At 37.9% G+C, this 27521-nt stretch overlaps 2 protein-coding genes across 2 annotated transcripts; both read right to left on the bottom strand.

Annotated features, from left to right (window-relative positions):
• Positions 1 to 12: 12 nt before the first annotated feature.
• On the bottom strand, positions 13 to 15403 carry LOC145486766 (myeloid differentiation primary response protein MyD88-A-like). The gene is made up of 7 exons (XM_081465476.1): positions 14985 to 15403; positions 12998 to 13253; positions 12018 to 12332; positions 10063 to 10110; positions 9843 to 9860; positions 5711 to 5974; positions 13 to 3998 (listed from the first exon to the last, which is right to left on the bottom strand). Exons 2-7 carry the CDS (start codon positions 13248 to 13250, stop codon positions 3808 to 3810), a joined length of 1089 nt encoding a protein of 362 aa, XP_081321602.1. The 5' UTR covers positions 13251 to 13253; positions 14985 to 15403; the 3' UTR covers positions 13 to 3807.
• A 3671-nt stretch (positions 15404 to 19074) lies between these two features.
• On the bottom strand, positions 19075 to 26048 carry LOC145486771 (myeloid differentiation primary response protein MyD88-A-like). The gene is made up of 5 exons (XM_081465481.1): positions 25540 to 26048; positions 23879 to 23938; positions 22332 to 22355; positions 20781 to 21029; positions 19075 to 20285 (listed from the first exon to the last, which is right to left on the bottom strand). Exons 1-5 carry the CDS (start codon positions 25811 to 25813, stop codon positions 20116 to 20118), a joined length of 777 nt encoding a protein of 258 aa, XP_081321607.1. The 5' UTR covers positions 25814 to 26048; the 3' UTR covers positions 19075 to 20115.
• Positions 26049 to 27521: the final 1473 nt, after the last annotated feature.

The raw sequence follows: 27521 nt of genomic DNA on the forward strand, positions 1-27521 counted from the left end.
ACCCAAAAGATAAAAAAATGAAATTCGTTTATTCAAAAGCGCAAATATTACAGCTTTCCTGTACATTCCTAGCAGGCCATGATAAGGGATATATACATCTTTAAGAAGTAAATACAGCTACGTCTGATATCTGCGCTTCTCTACTGATTGGGAGATATTTTACCAAAATTCTAACAATCTAATTTAAAGTTTGTTACACGTATAAATCGCTAAAAATATTGTCTACAATATTAATACTTATAACAATTATATATATGGCTTGTTTTAAACTTGTGTTGCGCACTTGTAACACTGAGAGAGTAATAACATCGGCAAACGATTTTAATATCATACAACTTGGCTAGGAAAATCTTCAAATTCTAGGAAAATACTACGGATTGCACCAAGTATGATACACCAAAACATATGGGACGTGAAAAAAGAAGACCTAGACTACTTAATTTTAATAACTAGTAAAAAAAACCCTTTTAAATTCAAATTAACCCAGTTTATGTTGCCTCAGAGCATTCCTCGTAGCAATTTGACATGTGATATAAAATCTAACCAAATTCACACAATTGCTACTTGTGGGGACAACAATATAGCCTATGTTAGATCAAACCGAACAAGACCTAGCTAAGTAAATATCTTCCGTTTTGCACAAACATACATACACACACCCTTTAATTGAAAAGGTCGAAGTAAAGGTAGCACCTGACCTAACTCAACCTGACTGGAATGCTCATTGTAGCACCTGGGAAGTAACAATCCACGTTTTTCTTAATCTTTTAATAGGATGTTCTGTTTCTATAAGGCAAGTACTATACAAGTGAGCAGTGTCTGGCATAGCCATCTTAAAGGTAGTTTTCACCAGGGTTACCTTTTTTAAGTAATGAAAAAATACAAAATAAACAAATTCTGCCACTATCTCAAAAATATTTGTTTTTGAATTACAATGAACATTCCTGCCATTCTAAAATCAGAGTGCTTGCATGTAGCTCAGTAATCTCCTTAGTTAATCACGTTTTGAAAAGGTAAAATATTCACTAGTCATCATGACTGGGCTGTTTGAAAGACGATTAAAAGTGGCCCAGGAATAACAAATGGTTGACGTTTTAATTAATCCTGTAAAAACCCGTTTTCCCGGTAATTATTTGGGGAGTTTGAGAACAATCTAAGTCAAAACTAAGAGACTGAAATATATTTCACAAAAAACTTCATAAGAAGGTTACAGAACTGAAATCAAAATTCACAATAACCCTGGATTAGCACAATCGTGCTTTGAACAACCCAGTCCTGGTGCTAAAAGAAGCCTGCAATACACAGTTCCATCCAATAAAACAATTTAAAACCAAGAGAAGCAAAACTATAAACATCATCACCGTAAATACAATTTGATGAAAAGATTGAAATAAAAATATGAATCTTGTAAAACAACATACACGTATATACAAATCTTTTTCACATATTGTACAATAACCTGCAGAAGAACTAGGATTAATGCAGTTTTTATGAAACATATCAAACACAAGAGAAGAAAGAAAGTTGAAGATACAATGTCCAGCAAAGTACTTTGGACAAAATTTGAGGAGAAATGTTATGCAACACTGTTCTGAGTGTTTGATACATCTTTTCCATCAAAAATGAAACAAAGAAGAAAATGGAAAAAAGAATGAAACGATAAAAAATCAAAGATTATTCAAAACTTCCACCATGGTTCCGTGGCTATGTCTCTACTGCTGGGTGACGGGTGTATTACTGTAAATACATTGGCACCCCATTTCCAAGGTGTCTGCATTAAGCTTTACTGCACATACAGTCTGTTCATTTAAAAACTGACATCACTTGTACTAGATGGAGAGTGTCTGTCTTTTTAGTCTAAGTATTATTTTAAGTCCAGTTAATGTTATATCAATTCACCATTGGAGGTAAAACTCTAATTGCAAAATGCAATTGATAATGCAATGATAGAATGCTATTAACACTACAAAGTTCTGAATATTTCATTACTAAGAGAAAAGACACGCTCAAAAATTCACCAACAAAAATGAGAAATTCTTAGGTTCTCAAGTTCAGAATTAAGCCTCCCTTTTATTGATAATAGTGCACGTAGGCATAAATAGCAATATGATCAATTGAATTGTAACACTTCAAGTCCCTGTATGTTACTTTAGTATTCTCATTCCAAGTAGTGTAAGTATAACAGTAGAGTTAGTAAGTAACACTAGTGATTGAATTGTCATTGGCATTAGTAGTTTGTATCACAACTATATAGTCTGAGTTGTATTTTGGTGTGTTGGTATTTGTAAATAGTTTAAAATAAAAAAAAAACTATGTGTATCATAAAGAATGTTATTCTTAGTTGTGTTTACCCTGCCAGCAGAGATCCCTTCGATCTTCCTAGAAAAGTCAAGAAGAGCTTTCTCTTCCTGACTTTTCTAGGGAGATTGAAGGGACCTCTGCTCACAGGGTAGTTAAGTTGTGTTCTGATGAGAAACAAAACTCTTGCCTTGTAATCATTTGAAGGAGCCACATTGTGAATAGCACGTTTTATCCTACATGTCTCCAGTTTGTCTTTCACATGTCATTGTAACCTTACCAATCTTAACCGTTCTCATTCATTTTATCATGAAACGGTGTGATTACTAACTCTTGAGGGTTTTTCTACCCCAGTACCACAGTAAATTATAAATGTTCCCTAGATTGGACCGTAACCGTCTACATGCTCATCACAAAATATGCTCAATGAATCACGACAAAGATCATTAAACACCGTGTGCAAAATCCCCAAAGAAAACAGCCATAAAGTTCCACAGAAAAAAATGGTACAGTGGAACCCCATTGATACAGTCAGCAATGGACCATGAAATTTTGGCAGTGTTAATGGGGTAGCCATATTAACAGGGTAGAGTCAAATTTCATGACTGGTCTATTTTAAGTGATGTCTTGACAGATACACATATTTATCTATTCGCACTTCTAACCAACTGAATAAGCATCCAGAGTGCAGATATCATTTTGAAACAATGAAACTTCAATCACTACATACAATATTAACCATGGAAGATGTCATTGACATGATATGTTACAGGCACATTGAATAAAAAAGAGAATTTCTCAGTATTGTTTCTCAATATTTGTTTTGTTTGGTCAACAGATATTGTGAATATGTATTTGCTTTGAGTGGCCATATTAATGGGGTAGAATTATAAAGGATTATACAGGTTAGGTTTTCAGAATAGGGCCTTTGACCATACTAATGGAAAGTCCGCATAAACAGGGTGTCTGCATTAACAGGGTTTTCTTATAAGAAAATGTATGGGCATTTCCCCCAGACAAAATTAATTGGCCGTAACAACTAGGTGGCCATATTAATCAGGTGACCGTAAGGTGGGATTCCACTGTGGTTTGCATACGACGCAAGTGGCCCATCAGGACGGCGTTTACTTCCTATTTCTGTATCATGAAGTGACTAGGAGAGTTTCTACCTCCTGGATGGGATGCTAGTCCATTGCAGGGTTACCCCCAGCATTAAATTTGCCAGTACCATTAATATACACGGGTGGAGAGAGACACTGTAAGAATAAAGTGTGTGGCTCAAGAACACAACACAATGTCCCTGGCCAGGGCTCAAACCCAGACTGCTTGATCTGAAGTCCAGCAAACTAACCTTGAGGCCACCACACCTCCCACAAAGTGCCACAGTGCCACTCAGATAAATGCTGTACAAATGACACTTTCATGGGTTGCTGATTTTTTTTTTGGATTTTCCATGTTAAGAAAATTTAAGATGCTTTGTACTTTAAAAGGACATATAAGGCCAATAACCTAGCTGGTATGCTTCTTTTTACAGCCGTTTTTGTGTTCCTTCCAGCCAAGTGATGTTGCTAGTTTTTTCCAAAAGTCATTCTCTTCTTGTCGAAGGCGATCAAGGTAGGTGATATGAGAAATAGAGCGTGGAATCTTCCCTCTATAATCCTCATCAATGAGAACTGGTATAAGTCGTTTCTCTTTGGCCCCTGTAAAAGAAAATGTGACATTCATAATCACTGCCATACAATAAGTAACTCTAATGACCCACATAGGAAGTACAATCAACATGGAGTCAAAACACCCAAAGTCCAAGTGGCATTAGGGACTAGTCAGAAAGTATAGGGGGGTGGGCCAGAGCAGAGAGGGGGTGGGTCACTAGTTTTTGAGCCCTTGGTAAGGGGTGGGTCGTTAAATGTTTAGCTACCCATGGGGTGGGTCATCCTATTTTATAACAAAAATTGGCACAAATTTAAAAAAATAATTGTTTTTACTTTTATTTACTTGTTCTACTGGAACAGTTGGCAACACATTTAAATTTTGTACACATCGAGCCAAAATTATCACTGTTCCATGCGAAGCTAGGCTTGCGGCCGAGAGTAAAAGGTTTACAGTCAAGTTTTTTGTAGAGTGTATTTTTAGATGCTAATGCATTATTGTTAAGAAATATATCTAAAACATAAATTACACCAGAATTTCATACACAAAATGTGATTCTGTTGGATTAAGGAACCAAAAATGACATGTTTAATAGGGGTGGGTCATGCAATTTTAAACCTTCATTTAGGGGTAAGTCACCCAGTCTTGTGCCAAATGGAAGGGGTGGGTCAGGTGTTTTCTATCCACTACATTTTCACCAGTCCCTTATTCATTGCCACAAACATGCATGTAAAAGCACATGTCACTGTAATCCAATACAAAAACAACATAATGCAAACAAGAACTAAATGGATTGTTCATTGGCACAAAATTTTCTTGCCTGATCTGTGGTCACATGCATTGTAACAATTCATTCCTTGCATTGCAAGGCAAAATGTCAGACTTAACAAAGTAAAAATGACAATGTTCTGTCAGGGAAAAGGTGCATTGTCCTGATTGAGCAAATTTACCAAACGCCCAGGAAATATTCTTTCAGTGATTTTATTGATTGTGTCTTGGATCAGAAAATAAAAGGTTTTCCTTAGAGTGGCCACTTTTCCTCATGGTATCAGTATTCCAACATGCATGTATGCTAAAAAGACCAGTCAACTTGTCACCGTTTTGGTTCAAAATTTCTTGAACAGACTTTCACATGTTTTTCCCTAGAATATTCGAGTTTCTAAACTCCAGGAATAGTGTTTATCTACAGATATGTTCTGCATGAAGTAATCAAGCTGATTACACAAGATTCCCGAGTGTTTATGTGCAGAATTGCAGAATGGAGAGTGCACAGGAAAAAGATAACCCTTAATAATTATTACCCTTGGCAGTGTTTATAGCACAAATGCTAATGGAACCAGTTAACTATACATTGCATAGTTACATAAATAAAAACCATCACAGAATTTCAACAGAATGACTGTTACTCTTACAAACCTACACCAAATTATCATCATTTAACAAATAGATTCCATGTTGCTGTGTGTCTGTTAAATGGTAGATCACAGATGATGTCAAAATGTGGTAAGAACATCAGTGACACACAAGCTAGCGTTAAGCTAGCGTGTCGCTGTTATTCTTACCACATTGTTATGTCATCTGTCATCTATTAATGAAAAGATGCCCGGCAACATGGAATCTATCTGTTTTATATGACAAAGAAACAAAAAGAAAGTGTTCATGACGTCATCTATATGTCTGTCCTCCAATTGATCATTAGTACAAACCAATCAAAAGGCAAGAATAATTTGACTCATTATGTAATGTGCATTAACCAACAAACCTGGTGCAAGACTCATGGCAATCTGTGATTCATAGCGTGCACCATCACTGTTGTCGAAATGTTTTGACAAGATAACCACAAACTTTGAACACCTTTCAATGGCCTCAGCAGTTATGTCATAAATGGATCCACCAGGCAGAAAGTCCCGTTCACTCAAACAAAGATGTAACTTGTAAGGTCGACCCTCCATCTTTTTAGTCAGCGAGTCAACAAATTGTCTATCATTCTGGCCAAAACAAATGAATGCATCGTAGTGTTCACAAGCTAGAGGGAAAATAGTGTTACATTAAATAAACTATTAATAATTATAAACATAGATGTAGATGTTACTCAAACTCATTAATAACAAGATAAAACAAAGGAAATCATGTCCGTATTGGTGCTGTGTTAAACTCGGTTTTAGTGTATCATGTATCAGGGTGTTTTTGTATTGTATCTCAGTTTTAACCCTTAAATAAAGTCCTATGTACATGTATATATATATGTATCTGCCTGTATGTACCTTGTAACCCAGGGCATGATCCTAAGTTTGGAAATCAAGTAAATCTTCTAGCTCATATTTACCATCTGTTAGATGGCTTTGCAGCTTTATACTAGCCATCAAACTACTGTACAGGCCATATGTTTACAAGTTGGTTTTCTGTTTGACTAGCTTTAGGTTACCAAAGACTCAACAAGTCAGCAAGGAGAACAAGAGCTGTATGGGAAGTCTTTGTTTCTGATCTTTAGAGTCCAATCAACAGATGCTGTGAGCACTTAGGGGCACTCCAAAAGTTGTCATACCAGGATTGGTAACCTACCAACTTTATGACAAAAACTCTTGGCTCAATCTAGACTGCATAGCTGATAGATTATTCATGCATGGGTCCTTTTGTTTTAGTGGCAAAGCCGAGCATGCCAAGAGTGGCAAAGGGAAATAGTGAGGAGATGAGTTGAATTCCTGCCAGCCCTAATTCATGTTTTTTTTAACTGTACATTGGCCAGTGGATGGGAATTTCAGATTGGCTGAGAGTAGCAAAACATGAATCAAATGTTAATTGATACCTCTAATCCATCCCAAGAGAACATAACATTTGTGTTCATTAAACTGCGGTGTAACCAGAAGTGTCACAAGATTCCCGAGTGTTTATGTGCAGAATTGCAGAATGGAGAATGCACAGGAAAAAAGATAACCCTTAATTACCCTTGGCAGTGTTTATAGTACAAATGCTAATGGGACCAAGCAAATTATAAACAAATGAAAAAAAAAATCAGATTGAACATACAGTAGAATTGTTGAGAAGTTATCACAACTAGCCGGAGGCAAACAAGTTGGCTATTTAAAAGCATGGCTCAGGATTTGAATTTGGACTCAGACCTACCGTGAAACAAATTCAGTTAGTGGTCAAAATGGAACTTGAACCCAGGACCTCTGATTTGTGAGCCCGATGCACTGACCACTCGGCCATGCTGCCTCGCATAGAGAAAGCTTTGGATTCACTACATATCCAGACAGAAGGCAGGGAAATTATTCAAAGTAAGAACAGGAGAGAGCCATGGGGAGTTGATTCAGTATTAATTCCAAATCTGTACGGCTTTGGAAGCAACAATATGGCAAATGTGTTGTAGAAGATCTGCCGTTGTTTATCTTTTGTTCAGCAGAGAATGGTATCAGAAAAGCCTTTCCTGAATGGCTTGAAATTAAAAACTATTCTTCGTAAAGTTGTATCAGTCACTGGCAGGCCTACGCAGACTCCACATGTGGTTTTGTGGTTACCGTGCATTAGCCTTCAAAAGGTTTGCGTCAATGAGCTCATCTTTAATAAGCAATTTACCTCTCTTTTATAAGGAAGCATCTTGTAAATTGTTTTCAGTAGTCTGTGGCTGATGTTGGATGACACTCCATTTTTACATCCATTTTTGAAAGGGCTCAAGAGCAATAAAAATGTTTTCTACTGCATGACCTTAGCGATAATATCCTTTCGGAAAGTTTTGTCCTCAAGATATATGTTACCTGTAGCTCGCTCTCGGATTGCAGGGCTCAACTTTAGAAAAAAAACCTTGGGGCCATATGGCTCTAAAGATTTTAGATTTGGTCGCCAGCACAAATTTTTTGGGGGCCAAAAACATTCAATCATTTTGGAAGCCTTTAGTCTCTTCCTTGTATTTTCTGTACAGACCAAACCAAACAAAATGTTACATTTGAATGTAAGTCGTAGCAAACAAAAAAATAATTTCAATGCTGAAATACACCTTCCTTATTCAAATTGGTTTGATCATCTTTCTTTTTTTTGGCCATTTATGCAGTTTATTTCAAGTCTTTGAGTCGCGCCTGGTGGAAAATTTCATAGCGTGTCGACGTGATAAATACGGCAATTGAATTCAATCACAAGCGGGAATAAATACAAATGTTGAAAGTCAAAAGCAGGCTATTTTTGTTAAAGCTCAAGTTACATTGCAAGATTGGAAGAAAATCACAAAATCAAACACAACATCAAACAATCAAACATAAGGATTTCAAACAAACCTTTTTAAGTGCGAAGAGATTAAAAGTGGCTTTATAAGACAGGCAAAACACCAAAGAAGCTCACACCTTTCAGAATGACTCCATAAACAAAGTGCAAAGCAGGTGTTGGGAACGTGGTAGTCAAGCCTCGAAATCGGTCAAGTATTGGTACAGAAGTCCTCGCACTCGTATCCTGACAGGTTACTAGGCAGAGAAGTTTGAAGCACAGAAGATGTTTTCTCCGAGCGGCTTTACTACAGCTTTATTTACAGGAAAAATATTGGTTCTTTATGACAAATTGAGCCAGTGAGCGTCTACAAGATTCAGGTTAAAATTTAACGGATAAATGTTGATGCATTTTGACTTGAAGCTCTGATATAGAGAAACAGATTGCTAAGTGAACATACTTTGTAAACTGTGCTGCCGTTTATCACGTTTGTTAACATTGAAAGACAATTATTATGCTAATTATTTGACTGGCACTTGGATCTCAAGTTTTGACCCATGTATAAGTCGAGGGCGAATTTCTGGACTGATTTTTAGGTCTTGAAAGGTCGACTTATACACAGGAAAATACAGTACAAAAAAAAAAAACACAAAATGCTAATGCATGTGTCTGAGGTTTGCGTTTCCGCCTTTTACGATCTACCATCAATGTATTTTATTTCTTTCACATGTTCTTTAGGAACTACAAAATATTGCCAATGAAAAAGAAAACTATAATTTTATTCATGAGAAAGCTGCAACAAATATACAGCCACTACATGCATTCAGTTTCTGTGGAATAATAATGCGAGCTTTTGTAAATTAAATTAACTCCCTATTCTTTTCCTACAACATACCGCTACTAAATTGTAATGTGAAAACGAATGTTATTTCTTTTGAAATGGATACACCATAGTTTACAATCAAATGGTAGAGAATTTTTCTTTTGGCAAAAATCTCCTTTTAGGAACAAATGTCACTTCCGGAATGCTGTCAACCAAACATGTAGTTAACTGATTTCACGATAGTAATTATAGTAAAGGCAGTTTAAATGGCTTTGTACCTGAAAGTAATAAGAAATTGCATTGTCTGTGCATTCCTCATGGTTTACAATTAACATTCATTCATTTCATTATGGATCTTAGGAAATGAAAAAATATATATATATAAATAAAATTTTATAATAACTTGAAATCGCGGTGGCCAGACTGGCGACCACACATGAAAAGTTAGTCACCAGCGGACCAAATCCAGTTGCATTGGCGACCCCACAGCTCGCAACGTCGAGCCCTGAATTGCCTTATTTTGGATCATCAAATGGTAATAAAAGTACGCGGCAAGCCATCCTCAGAGACCCAGGGACAGTTAATCAGGTCGTGAGGAAAAAAAAAAAAGAAATGAGGCAGGCAGGAATTTCACTGGCTGCTCACAAATTCCTGTGTGAGAACAAAATGTTGGCTCTGGCCAGCACAAACCACTCCCTCACAAATTGCACCTGCCACACAGGCTAGGCCCAATCCCATCTCACAGACCAGAATTTGCCTTCAACTTGCCTTGTTCCCCAAATACATTTCAGCCTATTTGCAGAATCTAATGGTTTCCACTGATCTGATCAATAAATAACTAAGAGATACTGGGTGTGGTAAGGTGAAGTCTACTCACTTGTCATCAGTTTGTTTCCTACAAGAAAAATAAGACAAAATATTTAATTTACAATCAAAAAAGTATACAAATATTACATTTGATGAAATGAAACAAAATGTTCATGTAATATAATCATGATGAATACCAGGAAATATGACAGACAGACAGACTGACAGAAAACTTTAACCAAAACCAACCGTGAACAACAACTGGTAATAACATGTCACGAGCTACATACCGCGTCTCCTTACTCGCTCTTCTATTTGCTTTGGAGTAGAGGTCGCCTCTAAACAAAATGAAGCATGAAGACAGGTCACACAATAGAGCATGTTCATTGTCATGCAATAAAAAATAAAATCAAAAACCATTCAGTAGATAAAGTCAAGAAATTGTGATATTATGCACAATAAATAAAGAAGACAGTTCTCCAAGTTTAAGGTGTGTGCGTTGTCCCAACGCTAAGATATTCGTCAAAATGTTCCGTGCAAAATTATAGAGCCTAGTATGGAGCCACCATGTTGGAGGACCTCCTTCGTCTTCCAATATGGCAGCCAGAAAATAGTGTAAACACCTGGAACTTACTTTGGCTATCTAGACAACTGATTATCTGAACCAAACCAAAAATATTTACACAAGCACTTTTCCTAATACTTTAACTCCTAAAATAGCTAAAAATCACGAGATAGGTGTACATTTTCCAACAAACGCGACCTTAGCTTCATGTCACACAATGCCATAACTCCGAAATTCAAAATGCGCTGGTTTCCAAACGAAGGACGCTAGTGAGCTGGAAAATTGTAAACAGATATGAATTTAGTACCTCTTATGCCTGACGAGGATAAAACCTTTAGTGGCTCTTTAGTTTTGGATTTGAGAATTTGATGAAATCACATGAACACATTCAATACCAGTTTTGTGGCTTGTAAGCTCGGGAACTTACTGCTCTTTACCTTTAATGCTTCACAGGAGAATGCTTATTTGAGAAGGGGTGTTTATTAGGAATCTTATCTTGAAAATTATCTCGTTGAAAATATGCATATGAATGAGATACAAGCCTTAAAAGAAGACAACAGATGTACTTCAACCAAAGAACTATAACAATAATTGCAAATGGCTCTGAGCAGACTTGATAATCTAATCAGTCTATTCTACATCCATGTCATGAATGTTGCTTTTGCTATGGGGTGCTCATTGGAAGGGGCCACTTATTGTTAAAAAATGACACTCAATGAGGAGCACTTACTAGAAAGGGGGCACTTAGTGGAAGGAGAGTGCTGAAATCCAGTCATTATAATAAGTGTAAAGGCTATGCTCTAAGAAAAACTCTAAGGAGCCCTTCAGGCACCCAACCTTGTAGGCTAGGGTGCCCAGAAGTCAAGATTGGTGGCCCGAACAAAACAAAACAAAATTAATTAATTGATTAATTAATTAATTAATTATAATGATCTAATAACATTATTAATTAATATATGATAACCGATTGACCCTCAAACAAAAATGTCGAATTATTTCTAGGGCATTTATCCCATTTACAGATGCCAAAAATAAAAGGTTCACGTGTAATTTTTTGTAATACTGTTGTCAGAAGTCCACAAAGAAAGATAAAATTTACACATTTTTTTGAGTTAAAATGGTTGATATATGAAGACAAATTAACTCCTTTTTCCTTCTTTTCCCTCTATGCTTCTAATAATTTAGTTCACATTCTCCTTCTATTAGGGACTTTTAATGCACATTATGCAATCCACAAAAACTAAGAAGACTTTTTGTTGATGCTATACCAAGTATACAAGTAAACTGCTGTCCATATCACTGCAGACCAGTGTTAAACCCACGCATCGAACTGAGCCATTGAATGACCTATGTTCTGACCTCACAGATGAATTTAAACACTCTGAATTGAGCCATTTTGTCTTGTAAACTTCAATACAACACAAGAAATCAAAAAGGGAAAGACAAATTATTGTGAGATTGTTTTCATCTCTAAGTTTAAATCTCAAAAAGGAGGTTGCCCAGCCAGGTGACTATGTATGTTTTTCTTGTTGCCCGAGGATGGAGGCCAGTCACCTCAGGCGACCAGGCGCTGCTAGAGCACAGCCTTGAATGTAGTTAAAGAAACAAGTAATGCAATAAAAATGTTATAAAGATAACAGTTCGTCAAACACAGAAAACAAAACAATGAGGGCAACCTACTTAAACTTTTCTGAAGTTCTTCCACCACATCGTTTCTCCCCATATCTTCTAACAGTGGAATCAACTCCAGAATTTTCATGTCTCCTTTTTCCTTAATTAATGTTTTTACTGGTTCATCTGTACTTCCTAGATACTTGATATAATCATTCCTATATCCCAATTTATCAGCCAATCTTCTATAGTCATTTCCAAGGACGTCATTAGGTTGTAAACAAACAACCAGTTGTTTTTGTCCTTCACTGGACATATCCTTGAGTCTTTTCTCGCTGTCTGCTGAGGTCATATAGACAGAAGTTATATCCACACATGTTATATCTACAGATTTCAAAACACAATAAAATAAAGGAGTCAGTTCAACACTTTTTAAAAAGTGAAGAGGATTGCTTGTCATTTCTTGTTCATTTACTTTCTTTTCACCCGTTGACTTTCGCTTTATTTTGCTCAAAGCTTGTGCTTATTTTCAAAGTGAATTCAAAGCTCACTGCTAGCTTTTTTTCCAATAAACTAATGAACAATCCCATTCTGGTTTATAATTACTATGAAGAACCACTCAGTCTCAATTTAAAGAGGAGCCTGGTACTATGGCACCAAAAATTGAGAACAGAACTTGGACTTGGGTGAAATTTGGGCTGGGAAATAGTACTTATACCTCCCCTCACTCCTGCACCATATTTTTTCAGGATCATCTTGAAAGCTGATCAATCCCGCACTGTGTCCAATATATTGCCACCAAGCTTCAGAGCTTCAATTTTACAACCTTTAATGCTTACCAATAATTATAATATTATTATAAAAAACCCTCCAAAAAAAGGTTTCAAGTCTATTAACCAAAACCTTTGTAATGGGTCTCAATATTTCCCATTATTGACGATCATTGATTCTCAATGTATAATTTTAATCTCTTTGGCAAAACATTTCACATTAAGATTTAAATATGGAGAAAACTTTTGACAAATCCAAACTGTGTTTGACCCACTGACCTGAAGTTGTTGAGCTCTGTTCTTTTATAGATGTGCCTATACTTTGATCATCTTGTGGTTTAGGCAGATCCACAGTGGTCTCACAGTTAGACATTTCACTCTCCTCAGATGTCGACAGGGGTGGCATTTGTAAATTTGGGGTTTCCTTTACTCCGCTCTTTTTATCAAGAGCTGGACGTTGTCGTCTCTTTCTCCACATCTTAAATGTCTTGTTTTTAAAAGTCAGGAGCCTCCCTTTTTTCGGTGCTTCCATCCTCTGATGAAATAAAACAAACACAGGGAATGCAGTTGAACTCTACTACCTCGAGCTGTCAAGGGAAAAAACTAACAGCTGATCAAAAATGACTGAAAAGCATGTCCAAGGGAAAATGATTTGAATTTGAGAAAGCAATGCTCAACTGTACACATCACTGTCCTGGGGGGGACTCCCATGAAAAAAGGACAGGGGTGCTGGTCAGAAATTTTAAAAAGAATGCCTAAGATGTACCAAGCTCCTGCTGTGTGGGTAAGGCTTGAATTTTTTTCACCCCTAAGAGGTACCAATTCTACAATAACACATTATCTCCTTTCATAATTTTTTGGACAAGAGGTACTGCAAAAGCTCCCGCTGTGGACCTTTTTAGGCTGAGCACCCTAAGAAGTACCAAAACCACTTTTTTAACCCCGAAAAGGTGCGATGAGCACTCCCATATTTTTATATGGGAGTTCCCCCCCCCCCCCCCCCCCAGATCGGTGTTAGCACTTGCAAGCTAAGAACAACCCCTGTCAAAACAAACAATAACTTATCAAAAAAATTATCTTATCAATGATTTAAGTGTATCGACAGCCAATGCATGGTTTGGCCAATTCTGATGATGCAAAATAGGTTCAAACAATAAGGAAGATATTTGTTTACAAACATTGTTTTTGTGATTTAAATGTTCAAAACGTTAAACGAAAGAATTCTTTGGCTCACCAGCCAATAGTTCTCTGGGTGGCATATTAATAACAATAGGTGATGTCATTGACATCTTTGCTATTGCGTAAACAAGGAATGAATAAGCTTATATACACACATTTCATTTCTTTCAATCTTGAATTACTTTTCGTCCACAAAACACAAAGTATAAGAGCTACGAAGACTTTCTGGTGACACTACACGATGTGCATCACACCGGAACAGGCTGCAATGAATTCAAACACTCGGAAATGAGCCTCTTTACTTTGTAAACTCTAATAACAGTCTTGTGAACTTAAGCTTATGAGTTATTTCCAAAACATCGCGACGGAAGCAGGCTAAGACTCGCAATTTCACTATTTTATCCCAGATTATGCTTCGGTTGCTGAATGGTCTTTCTGGCAATCGTTTGAGTGAATGATTTTCAAATAAAGTACGATAGAAAAAACTTGAACTTCAATTGGTCTGTCGCATACTTTTAACCGGAATCAAAACAGATTTTTCGCAGTACGAATCTTTACATCTCATACCAAACAGTTTCGAAGTAAGCTTATGCGCGTATGTAGTACAAATATTAACACTTCAGTGCATGAACTGTACGTTACACTAAACTTCATCTTCTTCGACTGTCGAATAAGCTTAACTTTCTTTCACAAAGAGGCGAAGTGGCCATTTATTCATTCATTCTCACTAGCGACATTTCATAAAGAGACGGCTTTGGGAATACATTAGCTTCGATGGAAATATGAGCGACGAAAACAAACTACAAAGGCAAACACAAGCATGAGAGCTGGCACTATCGTCATCGATAAATAATGAAAGATGGTAAATTTCACCACGATAAGAATCACTGCGATAAATCATAGTAGCACTTCAAAAATTATACAAACACATGAGCAATTGCAAAAAAAAGGATCGAGCGGACTTCTCGAGCGAACGTTTCTCAGGAAGCATGCAAGCAACGGAACAAATCTCTGTCGTTCCCGACAATAACGATAAGTCGACAAAATTCTAACTATTAGTTCATCTCTGGTTGTATTATTTACTTACCTGAAGGGCACCAGGCCCGAAGACCAAGTGATAACAAAACCAAAACTTCGAAAGACCTACACATCTAATATGGCGGCTTTGAAGGTGTTGATAAGAAATCAGGTGACCGGAACTTACGTCATGTCACTCCGTACTTCCTCATTCTCTGGCGGACAAAAACTCTGATCACCGGCATGGAGTGAAACAGATGATGCCTACAAAACAGTTTGTCGGTCACTTTTCAACCAGGAGAATTATGTCGGTATCACAGCTATGGCAGTTAGGAGAACAGGAGAACGCACTGGATTCATAGACATAATAGACCCCCCGCCCTCCAAACCCCGAATGGGACGTTGGGGGATAACGCAAAACCCAATTGCGTAACCTTCTTTACTCACATGAGTTTTAAAAATTCCCTTGCGGAACCAAGCACTTCCGTGTCCAAATTCGCTCTGGTGATTCACAGCACCACACCAAGTGTCAAGAGGAATGTCTTATGAAACTTCTATTCTTTTCTTCATAGTACTTCTTCCCCAAAAAAGTATATATAGATATCACGAAATTGAGCGCGAAAGCTCTGTTAAATGTAAATGTGCATAAAAACTTTGACTATTTCAAGGTGCCTGTTGTTGGGTTAGGGTTAGGGGTGTCGGTCTATCTCAAGTAACGGTAGGCATCAAGTTACATAAGAATGACACAGATGTGAGTTTTAGAGACGTGTCTGACTTAAAACATGTTTTTGTTCGTCCCGAGAGAGTTCGCTGTAAGAGTTAAGGTATTTACAGCCCTAAGGGATACTAATCTGGGTTAATAGGCTTAGGGAGAGGAGTTCCTTCCCTTCTTTTTCGCGTTTTTCGCCTTCCCTCCCGTTTATGACTGTAAAGCAGGCTCCGAACGTGACGGTGAACACAAGGACCGGATGCGACATTCTGCTGGTTTACACTGTCACGCAATAAAAAATAAAAATCGTAGCCATTCAATCAATTAAGTCAAGAATCTTGAATATGATAGATGATTGATCTATAAACAACCATGTCAAGAGTTAGGTCTGTGCAGCTTTTTATTCGCGCGTTATATTCGGAAAAGTGTTTCACCCAAATTTACAGTCTAACATGGTGGCCGCAAAGTAACAGAAACAACTGAGCTTTGCCATTGAAACAAAAGATGTTACTCTAGAGTTCCGACACATCGAAAGTAATAACTCTCCTTGTACAGAACTATTCAGTTATCAAAAACGTGAGCGATAACTCCTCTTTTGACCTACGCGAAAGACCTCTCGACCCGGGGGGGAGGCACTGCCATATCTGGGCTATATAGGTATGTGCCGCTGTGAAGGGTATGGTTTTCAAGCAGTTTACTCTAGGATAGGGTATATAAATCAGAGCGTTTGGGTCTAGAATAGGGTATCACTTTTCACAAAACTGACTAGTTGGTTGAAGATTTTATCTAGACTAAGGAAACCAGGAATTGCCACTCAAAAATATAAAAAACTCAAATCGGCAAGTTTAAATTTACGCAGATCAACCTCAACAGTGTCGATAGATGAGGGGATTTGGAAAGTTTACTCTAGTATAGGGTAGCAAAATTCAGCTGAACTAGCTCTGGTATAGGCTAAGGGTTCCAGGGTCCCAGCGGCACATACCCACCTAGAAACTCCCAAAGTACCCCCCCCCCGGGCCTCTCAGCCCGTCATTTTAATGTCACGGAACGCAAAAACTTGGAAATTTCAAATCATGAGGAACCCCGTCGAGCTTGAACGTTGTAAAACGTCAAGTTCTTTTTAGGTCCCATTTATATGGTCTCGAGTACCCGAGACAACCCTCCACCCGAGTTAGCCTGGCCGAGGTAACTTTTAGCTTGTTTCTTTGCAAAATTCAACCATAGTTATTGGTTCAACCAACCGTTTACATCAGGATCGTAAACCCGTCTCGGGGGACGAGTCAACTCGGGTGGGCGAGTTGTCTCGCCTCGGCAGGTAAGGTAACCCTGGCAAGCGGGACAACTTTTCTTCACATAAACACTTTGGTTCGCCAAACCGGGACAACTCTCGGCGTGGCGAGTGTCACATAATGCCTAGATTTAGGATTTAAAGCAGAAATGCATATCAAAGAAGTGAAAATTAACTCGGCAAAACCCACTGTGATCGAATGACCGAGGAAAACTCAAAGAAAAAGGGATATTTGCACATTTGATTATTCAGCAATCATGCGAGGTCAACTTTGACTCGGCCTACAGGGACTACGTTTTCACATATAAACGCTTGATAAAGTTGCCTTGGGTGGAGGGTTGTCTCAGGTACCCGAGAACCATATAACTGGGGCCTTAGAGGGCTTTCTATCTGAGGAAACTAAAACTTCAGAAGGATTAGCTATTTTTTTTTATTTTGGAAAATGATGGCGTCACATGAAAACCGGCACAAGTTGTTTCTAGAGATAAAAACATTAAAAAAAAATTAAAGAGAAAATAAAGTACATGCATCTGTGTAGTTGATCACCGCTGGAGCCAGCACAGTGTTCTACAATGAAGGAGCTGTGTGTGTATGTGTGTATGTATGTACGTAGACATTGGAGATACTGTGTAGCCGTAATTCTATGACAAGGCTACAAAGAACTTCATCTTTCAGATATTTGACCTGTTATCAAATGTGCTATAAAGAAAACTATTGGGAATTAGGAAATACAGTCCAGAACTTTGAATTTACTGAGGGCAAATTCTAGTCACACATTTTAACGTCACATCTTGACGTCATCTGCAATCATTTACTGAACAGACGTAAGGGAAGATGGAAACTATTGAGTAATGCGATATGTAAATAAAGTGGCTCACGCACCCTGGATAAACTTGAATCGAATTCTTACGCGAGCAGGTTAAATTTGAAACAAGCTTCCTGGAGGTGAAACGAGAGGGAACATCTAAAAAAGAAACAGTATACTCAACTTTATAGAAACTCTATCACTATCACAGCCAGCTGTATTGGAACATGACTTGGCATAATGATTTATATTTCAAGTTATGTAAGGATCCTTCAGTTCTAAGTGTCAATTCCTAGGCAAGTAAGGCCCCATTAATATGGTCTCAGGTACCCGAGACAACCCTCCCCCCAAGTTACCCTGGCCGAGGTAACAATTCTCGGCGTGGCGAGCGTCACGTAATGCCTAGATTTACGATTTTTAAATAAAATTACTCGGCAATACCCACTGTGATCGAATGACCGAGGGAAACTCGAAGAAAGAGGGCTATTTGTACATTTGAATATTCTTTAAGGATTATGAATAATCATACAGGGTCAACTTTGACTCGGCCTACAGGGACTACGTTTTCACTTGTAAACGCTCGGTAAAGTTGCCTCGGGGGGAGGGTTGTCTCGGATACCCAAGACCATATAACTGGGGCCTAAAATTCATACACCGATCTGTTTGCCGGTAAACAATCCCCTATTGTCCACCAAAACTGGCTGATTTCTGTGCTCGATCTATCTCAGACAGTGTGAAGGATATGGTTTCAAGATTGCGTTTATATTGATGCCTACCCCAAGGCCAAGGAGAAAAATAGTCACGCATACTACTAAAATCAGTGCAAGGCCTTGGTTCTACAATCGCAGACTAAAATATTGGGACACCAAGCAAGTTGCACCCTTCACGCCACTTACAATGATGACATTTTGCAACATTGATCGGGGCAGATGGGGGATATGTCATCCAGCTTAAAGTGGCTCAAAACAGTTTCCAGCACTTTCCAGCACTTTCCAAGACTTTGATTTTGATGAGCCATATTTATAACCACTCCTTATCAGTTGATGGTACAATCAAGGCATCAAAACTCTTCCCAATCATTGGTGAAAATGTTGTTATCATTTTCTTGACACAAAAGGTTACCATAGTAATAGACCTGATAAAAACGCCCCGGTCAACTACTGGCCGCATGTCGTGGAAATTTTAAACTCGTTTTTGTAATGCAGTGGGATGGGTGGAGGGTAATGTCCTATCCGAGCACTCAGTGCGCATACACTTGTAGAGCCACAGTTGCTAAGCAACACGAAGCGTCCTTTTTTTAAAAAAAGTTCAAGTGCATTGTGAACAATTAAAGTAAAACTTACTTTTTGCAAAACAACTATTTGATAAACATCTTTATTGCAATAAAACATCTGCTCTAAAACCTAACTTATGACTCTACATTATACACTGGCTTAAAGAACCTGTTACACTACTCTATGCATTTGCAGCGACTTGACTTTTTGACAATCTTGTCCCCCAGAGCCCATACGTTTTCGGTCAGCAGTGACTGAACACGTGACGTTGTGGACAAAATCAAAAAGCAAAAAATTGCACTTGCGCATATTGGTGGTGCAGCTACTTAAAGGCAAGTAACAGAGTGGCTAGTATTTTCTTACGGCTTTTAAACCAGTATTTCTCTCAAACTTCCACACTGACTAATACTCTGGCATGTACATGTTTTACAGATATTTAAAACATTAAGCTGTGATTAGGCGTTCTTTTGTTTTTGGGGTGGTGGAAGAGGAAAAAATAGGAACGCCTCACCACAAGTTAGTAAAATGCTTTAACAAGCAAAAAAGGAGCTAAGTTAGTGAGCATCTTATCCTCTACAGTTTTTGCGACCCTTTTCAGGTGGTTATGTGAGTCACAATAGGTAATTTTTTGTTTTTGCACCTCTGGTGCTTGTTTATACATCATTTTTAGCCCCTCACACCGACAAAACCAGCAGTTACACAGGTTTGAGATTGCGCATATGGTGCTTGCAACTCCCCCTCCCCCCGCCCCCCGTTGAGCACAACACACTTTTTTTACTATGGTACCCTAGCTGAGAGTTAGATTCCCTTAACCAGGGTTGTCATTAAGTCTTGAGACACCTGTAGCCTTGTTTTCCACACCTGCAGCAAGCTTGTTACTTTGTGGGTGAATTCTACTGAAAACAGGTAATTTCACTCATAGCATCAAGGGAAAATCAAGCATTCTCAGGCGTAACAGGTGTTATGGGTTTACAGCCCTGCTTATTATCAATTGACTTATTAGGTTAGGTTACGAAATAAAATGTTTTGTCTTTCCCCTTGGTTGTAATCAAAAGACATTATAACTGTGTACTCTAAAGACAGTAACAACAAAAAAAAGTAGAAGCTGATAACTACTGTAAATTATTATGTCTTTCCATTGCATTTATCATCATAACCAAGCGATGCAGCTAGTTTTTTCCAAAAGTACTGCCTTTCTCTGTCACTGGTGTAATCCAGACGAGTAAAAATTTGTAACTTTCTTGGTATTTCACAAGACTTGTACAAAATTGGAATAAGAATGGTTTTCCTGAGATCTGAAAAAAAACATAATGGAACTTTATTAGCACAGGAAAAAGCATACACCCTGCTTCCTAAATTGCACTACTTTGAATTTTTATGTGGTTTACTGCATACTCAAAAGGCAATGACAACACAAGAATAAAAATACGTTTCTCCATTACATGTACTACTATAAGTATTACCAAGCGAGGTAGCCAGTTTGCCCTAGAATGTCCTCTTAAAAATGTTAGTGCACTGAATAAAACTCAATTAAAACTATAACAAAATTAACAAGTCTGATTGACCATCAGCAGGCCCAAATAGGACAGTATCTGAGCATCCCTGAAGTTTTCATATGGGAGTTTGCCCAAGGGCACTCCAAATGTCAGCTTCACAAACTCACTATGGCAATCTGCATTTACTGCATTGACCTTCAACAACTTCAAGTTGATAAATAGCTACAAGTAAGTACGATGCTACAAATAAAGTCAACCATAAAGGAAAGCTAAAATGTCTGTGTGAGAACAAACCTCGAGACAAATGAAGAGCAAAATTAACCATGTGGTCTGCATCTGGACATCTGTTAAAGCTCTCTGACAATACTACCAGGACTTTTGAACATTGTGTCTCAATGGCTTTAGCTGCAGTATCCGAAAGCTCACGGTAATCAGTGCACACTTTCATGCAATATGGTGGTCGCTCCAATGTTGTAACAATTTCATTGACAAATACTTGATCATCCTTAGCGTAAGCGATGTAAACATCATGGCATTCGGAAACTAAGAAGAACAAAATAAGCACATCAGAAGTAATAGTAAGAAATATTATACAAGTTTCAGGTTGTAAACTAAAAGTGTGAGATAAATATGCAGTTCAACCCTGCTAGTTAGAACTCAACACCGTTTCACTTGGATTTGCCCTTCAGTAAGTAAGATGATTTCCACAGAAGATTCAAGCAATAATGGCAAAAATTAAGTTACCATAAAAACCTCATGGCGTGGTAATATTTTGAATACAGCTTAGAAGAAGAACTTATCGAGACTTAAGCTCTCAACCTGACCCCGCGAGAGAAATTTTTTTTTTCGCGAGAGAAAATTGAACTTGAAGTTATCCATATTCCAATTAAAACAGATGTTTTGTGTTAGTTAAAAACAATAACACATGCTTTAAGCATTCTTATGAGGTTTGACATTAACTTTCTTGAGAATGCTTGAGAATTCAATCGTGGGGTCACTTAGAGAAATGAACTAAAGTGAGTTGTTTTAAATAGAATTCCAAATGTTACCGTGCTATGAATGGATTTTTAGTAAATAAGTTTTGAACTTATTGCTTGAACTTTGAGTGAAATCTATCTTAAAAACTGGCTATTTCAAACTCCTGCTATTTTAAACTATTTTCTACTTCCCCTGAGAGTTCGAAATAGCGGGATTCAACTTTAGTTGGATATTGGCCAAGTTCTTTATCTGCGTGTTTATGGACTGACAAGCAGTCTAGGTCCATGATCAGGAAAAGAAGATCCATATCCAGCCATCTTGACCAAACAAGCTTGGCCAATAAGGGATTTATTGTATGGCATAATGGACACCATGTGAATGGAAGGGTAATCCAAGTGGATAAGCTGGCCCCATCTTGCCCACTCGAGTAGCCAATCACAGTGCAAGACCTGGTTCATCTTGCCTGCTTTTGGAGCTACCCATATGACAAGATGAAATATTATACTGAACTATGCTACAGATCTGTGCCCTAGCTATAGACTGAAAGATTCTAATCCAATCCTGGCCAGTGACTGTGTGCTAATTTGTCATGTGAGGCCCTGGTCCCAGGGAAAATATCTATACCAACCTCACTGAAAATTGCCAGTCAGTGAGAATCTCTAATGCCAAATTTTCAAAGGAAAGTTAAGTATGACGCTAAATTGGAATTTCCAGAGAAATGGAGTGTTCAAACCAAAAAGTCTTCCATGGGGAGCACAGATATTTTCTGGAACAGCAATAACATATTCAGCCCCCGAACACAGATGTATGTTGAAAAAATGTGAAATGAGTGAAAAAATGTGAAAAAATGTGAAGTGAGTTACTTACTTGCCTCAGCCTTGGTATCTTCAGCTGAAAGGAATGAGAAGAGCCATATGTAAATAAAATAAAAGTTAAAATATTTATGGAGGAAGCCACATCAGCCTTAGCTGGTTTTCACGCGGGTCTTCTATCCTGGTCATTTTAGAATGAACCTCCTGTAAGCAAACACTTAAAATGTGTTGCTCTATGGTAGTTTATACAGGGAGTCACACCACATTACAGGCAGTTAGTCTCCACTTTAAGTCTTAACCCACAATCATTTCAAATCAAAGGTGCAATCCATACAGAAATGCTTCAGTGAACCAAACAATGCTTATTCAAGAACACATCTAGTGATTTCAAGAGACTCAGTGTGTCTAGCGCAATTTCCAAGTTGCAATACTAACTGTAGAAATAAAATGTCACAATGAACCAACAGTCAAGAACTGGCTATTTTATTTTTATTTTTATCTTGTACTTCACAATACATGTATTGCACTGAAATATTTTCTGTTGTTATCGCATACTGGGCAACTAAACCTCAGTTTTCAACTGCCCCAGTGGTAGCTGGTTTTAATTCGCCACTGGCAACCTGGCAATGGCAACTGCCAGGTTTTAACCCTGCTAGAATCAACCAGTGAACCAATGAACCAAAAGTCACTGGTCAACATAAAAAATGACAAATAAGACAATCTTTGTCATTTTCCACTAATTCATTCACTGGGTTTTGCTTTTAATGATTCTTCCATATCAAAGAACATATTCTTCCAGTCCCTTGGCACTTCTTTAGGCTGGAGTTTCCCTGTATAAGACACTCTTTTACTGAAATATCATTGGTATGACTGAATTATATCTTGGGGGATACAACTGCTATTCACTTCTTCCAAAGCAGCAAGGCTTAATATCTGTTCTACAAAACTGAAACTTTCTCAACCTTGCAAAAGAAGTTGAGACTAAATCAGCCTCATAAAATGTTTAAGACAAGTGTCTTTGAAGAACCATTTGTTTAAAGTTAAAACCTCTTGATCTTGAGCATCCGTTACCTTTGTGGTGCTTAGGCAATATTTAAAAGCTATATGAGGAATTTAAGAAACAGACTTGACATTTTCCATGTTTCTGTCAAGTTATAGAAACACAAATGCAAGTTAACCAGATGTGCTTTGCAACATGAGATACATGCAAGTGTTTTGACAACTTTTTTAAGTTCTCCCTAACTTTTACAAGTGTCTCTACTACTCAATAGAAACAGATGTTTCCTATTTCTTTTACAAAACACTGTGAGAAAAGAAAGGAAAATCACTTTTTTTTATCAATAAAATATATATCATCTCTCCTTGTGCCATCATATTTATGTAAACAGCTCACTATGTGCTTTTCCACATTGGTTTTCTCAGTACGCCCCCTTCCTCAATAGATGCAGTACTACTGTACACATAAGAACACTCCAGGGCTTATTGGCTAAAAGTGGCTGTTAATGGATGCTCTTGTCAAACTCTTGTCCACAGCTGAGGAGACTAGAAACTGATTGTGGAAATAGTAACCTTGGTAATGTCATAGTTTTCATGGAGACTTACCAGCTTCAGTTTGACACTGCTCCCATTCTTGCTGTTTTTCTTCTAACGTAGGTGTTGCTTCTGAAGTCAGAATACAAATTCATTTCATCACTCATCTACTTAACTTCATTTGACCATAAAATGAAGAGAACAGACAAAATACATAGAGGATATTACATGGTAGCATGGAGATATAAATTTTATTTTCAAGTGGTAAAAACAATATGTTTTTCACACAAGAAAACAAAATTCATATCTTCAAGCCACCATGTAATTTTTAGTCATCATCAATATCCTCTCTAGTGAGGTTGTGGAAAATACGCCACTCAGGTCCCAGATGTAGTTTGGTGTGAATTTTGTGAGTGACTGATTCTTAAAGGGCTCAAAAAAAGTGCCATCCCATTGTCCCCGACAAGTAGATTTTCTTTCTGGGCAAGTAACTTTTCATTCTCACTTGCCCGATGTGCAAGAGATCAGGCAAGTCATCTGCCAACTAAAGCATTAAAATTGCAAACTAAGACTTGTCCAGGGCAAGCAAAATTTGAGAGCTACTTGTCCCAAGGGCAAGCTAGAATTCATTTTTTTTTTTTTTCAAGCCCTGAGTCTTAGTTATGGTCAGTCCACCGTAGGAAAAAAGATGGCGGCTGCACATTTTACCACAATGCCCTGCGAGCCTAACACAGCCTATAAGGCACAAAGAAAGCCAATTTTTTTTACAATATTCGTTCCTATTCCAAGGACATTAAGTAGCCTAGGTTTGAAGATTTTATAACGTTTCTGTACGTTTTTATGAACGTTGTTAAGGTTTTCGTGCACTTAGAACTATGGGTAAATGTACCAGTCGCCATCTTTTTCCCTACGGAGGATTGGAGGACAGTTGCATTGATGACAGTATTAGCAAATTTTTTGTTTCCTTATTATACAAAACAGATAGGTTCTATGTTGGCATGCGTCTGTTCGGCAACTGATCACAGAAGACGCTAAAATGTGGTAAGACCATCAGTGACACACTTGGCTATTGCCTTGCATGATTTGTGATCTATTACTGAACAAACACATGGCAACACGGTGTCTATTAGTTAAATAAATGACGCAGCATTTTGGATATTTTCAAACCAGTTAAATTTTGTCTGCATAATTTCAAATTGTGAGTGTTGATAAGGTGAACCTGAACACTATTTAGGATATCCAGTGAGCTTAAAGGTCTTTCTGGCTCTCAGTGATGGTAAAACTGCAGCATGATATATGTTCTTTACCTGTTACCCATTACCCATTATGTGACACCTACTGCCAGATAACCTGTAAAAATGTAATTATTTGCCAATTTTGCACCCAAAGCAACAGTTTTATATAATGGCTTACTCTGTGTAAATGTCTGCAATGGGTGCCTGCCAATCTATCAAGCTTACCGACTCGTGAAGTAAATTGAATATTCTAGATGAAGCTTACTACGAAAGCAAACTGCAAACATTTGTACAAAAAACAAGTTATTACTAAACTGCACAATAACAACGAGAGGTGTTTAAATAACATACCTTTCGTATTAAACAAAGCTTATCTATTCGATCAGCTAGACTTCACGTTTGTGAGCGGTTGTGTCAGACAAAGCTCATATCGTAATCAAAAGAACACAGAACTAACATTGTAAGATACAAAATTAAGCTCACAAACAAGAGGATTACCTACGAATTTTTTAAGGTCCTCAATCACATCGAATCTCTCCATCTCTTCTAAAAGGGATAATAGCTCTGAGATGGTCTTTCCTTTGCTTTCATAACTGCTTATTAATTCAAGTACCGGTTCTCTTCTGCATTCGAAGTACAAAATCTCCTCACGAGGGAAGCCCATCTTGTCTGCCAATGTCTTCCAGTCACGGCCACGGTTGGAAGGAAGGAGAAGCACTTGCATTCTAAAATGAGCTTCATGGCTTAAGTCTCTCACTAACTTTTCGCTCATGATTCGTTATTAGAGATTCGAGTTAGCAAAGGAAAAAATCACATCATTTGTTGTGCAGGTCCAACTTCGCGAATGGCAATATGGCCGCCTCGACAGGCGCACGTGACTGCTTGGGGAGAACCGGAAGTTCGAAATTCAACTTCCTGAACTACCAGAAATTCCTGGGGAGATAAGTAATTTTTAGGCTAAAAATAAGGGAAAAGGCTCCTGAAAATGCCTCATAAGAACCTCTCCCTCTCCCACATTCTTAGAAGTAGCTATAGAAATGTATATACCTCCATAAATAATACAGTTATATTTGTAAACCCTTCTTGTGTATATTGGTCATTTCACTCTCGACTTCCTGTCTTTTAATATACACGGTTCGAGAGCCGAATTTTGCAATCTCTTATTGATGCCCCTCTATAACAACACTCCCCGGTAACCTCCATTCATTGCCAGCTTCTTGTGGAATAAATTGTTGTAAAGAGAGTTTTGAATTTCGTGACATATATGCTTGACCATAACAGGATCCCATTCATCACTTTATAGTAAATGTAAATCCAGGTGGAGAAATTTAATTGCAATGCCGTAAAATTTCGATTATCGTTCACCTCCAATCCTAACCCACTCTCTGCTACCCCCCACTCAGTCCACCCTGCCCGAAATTTCGGTTTCAGGAGAAAATGGTCAACGTTATTTGGTTCACCCAACTGGAAAATTCCCGCAAAACAGGGAACTTATATCTTCTATTTTTTGAAAGTTCCGTGTCTTTAGGAAATTTTCTAGTGGTGCGTATCCAAGAACGTTTACTACTTTCCTCAGAACCGATTTTGTTGGAGCGTTTGACTAAATGGAAAGCGTCCTAAGAGTCAACCTTGTATCATGTCATTCGGCCTTTTTAGTGCAGAGTGCACTATTGGGATGGTTTAGGGGTTGACGTCCGCTTAAGTACTATGGCAATAAGGTGTAAACTTTAATTTTTGTACAATTAATTAATTGGCCTTGCAGGAAGGAAGTAGAGTGGGTGGGGGTAGGTACTTGTGAGCACTACGGGAGTAGGGTGGGGTGGGGGTAGGTACTTGTGAACACTACGTAATTATACTTGCGTCACTTCGTTGATAACTTAATAAAGCTATATATTTGTTTCAGAAAATCCCTTGCGCTCCTTGTGGTACTTTTCTCTTTAGAGCAAAACCAATATTCGCTCTAAACGTATGAGCAGATTAATATGCGTTAGTGTCAACTACATATTAGGTAGAAGATACATTTCATACAAGATCACACACTAACGTTGAGCACTTTACTTTGTGGCAGAACCCTAACATGTCATACACATGCGTTCTAGCGTCGTTAGCATAATACAAGAGAGTTAATGTGACATCTCTTTTGGAATTACGCCTAACTTGGTTCAAGAAATATCATCTGTTGTTTCCAAACTACGCTAGTGCGTTTATCTCAACCCTTGTCTCTATCAAAGAGACCAAAAAGTTCATAACCGAGCCGAAACTTTCCCGATGGCATTAAAAATTGTACAAAAAAATATATATATAACTGTTCAAATATTGCTGCAGACTTCGTGGCACCTAGACTGAAAGCGTAAATTAATTTAATTAGTCTTTGAGAGACTCGTTCAAAAATGAAGGATTTAATCTCGGTCAAGTAGCGCTACTTCTCGTTGAATCGCTGCTCAGTTGTATTAATCGATGTCAGTGTGTATTAAATTTAT

This window comes from Orbicella franksi, chromosome 5, assembly GCF_964199315.1.
Source record: "Orbicella franksi chromosome 5, jaOrbFran1.1, whole genome shotgun sequence".
Taxonomy (NCBI): Eukaryota; Metazoa; Cnidaria; class Anthozoa; order Scleractinia; family Merulinidae; genus Orbicella; species Orbicella franksi.